Genomic DNA, 2857 nt, shown 5'->3' with positions numbered 1-2857 from the left:
AGAAAATCAGTCCTATTATTTTCCGACTGAAGAGTTTCTATAGGTAATCGGGTTAAGATTTTTAATCAAAATTATCCTTATACTCACAACATTTATATTGATTAATTTAGGAGGCTAGAATTCCGTTAGTTTGCATAACTTTTTAGTCTGTAGTACTAGAATCATGAAGCTAACAGTAGGTATAAAGTTCTTCTTGTGATCGAGTGGTATACTTTAAAGTCGCATAAAAAAGTTAAATATAGTTCCGATTTTGAAAATAAATATACTAAGAAGATGTCAAAGCACTGGTAACCACAAAATCTGGTTCCTATTCGCTAAATCTTTTTTTTTTTAGTTTCTACTCTAAGAACCATTGATTATTTCCTGAGCTCGCAATTCAAAACAATTCTATCAAGCGACATACAGCTAATTACATTAAGAGCGAGAGAGACAAGTAATTGGCTTTAAAATTAATGCCTTGAACATTAACTTTATTTTACGAAACAGAGGAGAGACGCGCTATATTGAGCGCTCCAAAACTATTCATACGTTTATGACGAAGTAACAAATTATGGTAATTTAAATTCATCATCTAAGATAATTCTAATTTCATACAATTGAAATGGCATCAAACAATAATAGCGGAATAATTATTGTGCGATAATTATTTTAAAAGTATGGCAAGTAAGTTACTTCACTAATAAATAAAACGGATAAACATTGTATTGTATGCACTACGCAAAGTAAAATTAGAAGTAAAGCATTGCAGTCCGCAACATCTCATAAAATGGAGACCGCTCGGCAAATAGTATTGATCTTGACAACTTTTGCGCTGTTTCATATAGGCTTGATTGAAATGTCAATTCTGGCAAAGAATACTCAAAATCGCAACCTACAAAGCTACAAGGACTTTCTGGCAGCAGTAAACGCCGAGGAATACTTTGAGAGTTGCTTGTTCTACGGTGAGCCAAGGAATAGTGAAGTACTGAATTTATTCTTACGCGCTGCTACTGAACACTTTAGGAAACCCGTTATAATGCAAACTGTCAATAAAACCAACCAAGAAATCTCAAGCAGGTTTAATAGGGATATGCTTATCGTCGCACAGCTCACAGATTTTAAGACGGTACTACCGACACTCGCCACGACACTCGAACGCATGCGACAGAAACGTATAATACTCAGCAGCGCTGAGCGTCTAACAGACGAAACAGTGGAAACGTATTTGCGGCAAGTTTTCCGCTATTGCGAGGCGGAAAAATTACTCAATGTAGTCCTAATCTTTGACGATTTTCCCGAAACAAAGTTATTCTACAGTTATAGCATATTTCCGAGTTTCGAATTGGAGGTGAAATTATTTGGTACTAACGGTATGGCGGTGTTTCCACGACGCATGTTAGACCTACAAGGTTACGGTATACGCACGGTACCCGATCAAATATTTCCATGGTCATTCACGTATGAGCTCGATGGTCAGGTGAAGATTGGTGGATATGTGCAACAGCTTATGGAGATGTATGCAAACTACCTCAATGCCACGCTCACTTATCCAATAGCGGTATTACTCAATGACGTCGCGTTTGCCGCCAATATAGACGAACTCATGGCCAGCAACCAGCTCGATATACCGACGAGTCGCAAGTTCATTGAACTTGCAAAAAATTTCGATGAGGCGTCAATACCTTTTGGTGTTAGCAGCTTGCACATTATGGCGCCGATTGTGAGACATCATTTCTTTTGGAGTTTTCTCATCATCTATGGCAACTGGCGACATCTGATATTTTGGCTACTCAGTTACTCGTCGTCCGTTATGCTGTTCTGTTTATGTAGACATTTGCAATACATGCTCGTCGGCCGGCGATCTCACAGAAACTTTTTCGCCGCACTGCTCGAACCCAATTATTTATCGGCGAATTTCGGCGTAGTGCATCACTTGGTCACGTTGCGTTTGATAATCTGTGTATCGGCCGTGTGCACCTTATGCCTTTACACAGACTTTACGGCCCATCTAAATACGTTTTTGACGAAGCCGGCAATGGTACGCAATCCGCGGAGTTGGCATGATTTGGACGTAGATGGCCACAAAGTTCTCTTTTCTAAACGGTACTACGCTTATGTCCGTATGTGGTGTGAGGAGGTATGTGCGCAAATAGAGCGATCTCTGGAGATTATCGACTCTCCCGAGAAGTTGCGCGAACTGCAACTAGGCTTTAACACCAGTTACGCTTACCCGATTGACGTATTTTCCTGGCATTTGTTCAAACTGCAAATGCGCAAGCTGATGCAACCGATTTTTCGTATGACAGGCATCTGTTTGAAGCCGAATTTATTCCACTGCTTCCATCTGCAGCGAAATTCGATCTTCAAAGAGTCTCTGGATCTGTTTCTTACACGCATTGTGGATCATGGTTTGCAAGAACATTTGATTTACATGACATATTTGGAGGCGGTGCGCTTTGGTGTGATTAAAAGTTTTTCACGCGGCGATCATGTACTCGAACAACCGCTTGATATGGCATATTTTTCTTTCATGTGGCCCTTCTTTGGCTTTGCTTGGACGCTGGCTTTTATCATATTTGCGATCGAATTGGTTAGTGTACGCTGGCGAAAGTGGATTCCAAGAGAGAAAAAACGTTGATTTGGAAGTTATAATTAATAGCCGCTTTAAGAGTTCCGCACTTCTAGTTTTAAGAGAAGTAAAGGTGATAATATAAATCAATTAAAATGGCTCGTAAGTCATCATCTGTAAAAAGTATAAGGGTCAAACCACATCAAGTCGTCCCCGTAGATTTCGCAAAATCACCGATTTTGAAAATTACCAGGGACCAGACGTATACCCCGTGATATAAATATTTCGTCAAAATTCATATTTTTGTTA

The 2857-nt window shown here is 39.6% G+C and overlaps 1 protein-coding gene across 1 annotated transcript; it reads left to right on the top strand.

The window, feature by feature from the left end:
* The first annotated feature begins 835 nt into the window (after positions 1 to 835).
* LOC105233231 (uncharacterized) lies at positions 836 to 2617 on the top strand. Its single transcript, XM_011215239.2, has one exon. It carries the CDS (start codon positions 836 to 838, stop codon positions 2615 to 2617), a length of 1782 nt encoding a protein of 593 aa, XP_011213541.2.
* Positions 2618 to 2857: the final 240 nt, after the last annotated feature.

The sequence above is a fragment of the Bactrocera dorsalis genome, chromosome 2, assembly GCF_023373825.1.
Source record: "Bactrocera dorsalis isolate Fly_Bdor chromosome 2, ASM2337382v1, whole genome shotgun sequence".
In the NCBI taxonomy this organism is placed as follows: Eukaryota; Metazoa; Arthropoda; class Insecta; order Diptera; family Tephritidae; genus Bactrocera; species Bactrocera dorsalis.
The sequence above is the reverse complement of the archived record's forward strand: the minus strand, read 5'-3'. Positions and strand labels throughout refer to the sequence as shown.

What these genes read in the sequence shown, in the direction of transcription:
- LOC105233231 (XM_011215239.2), top strand. Translation starts at nt 836, where the DNA reads ATGTCAATTCTGGCAAAGAATACTCAAAATCGCAACCTACAAAGCTAC.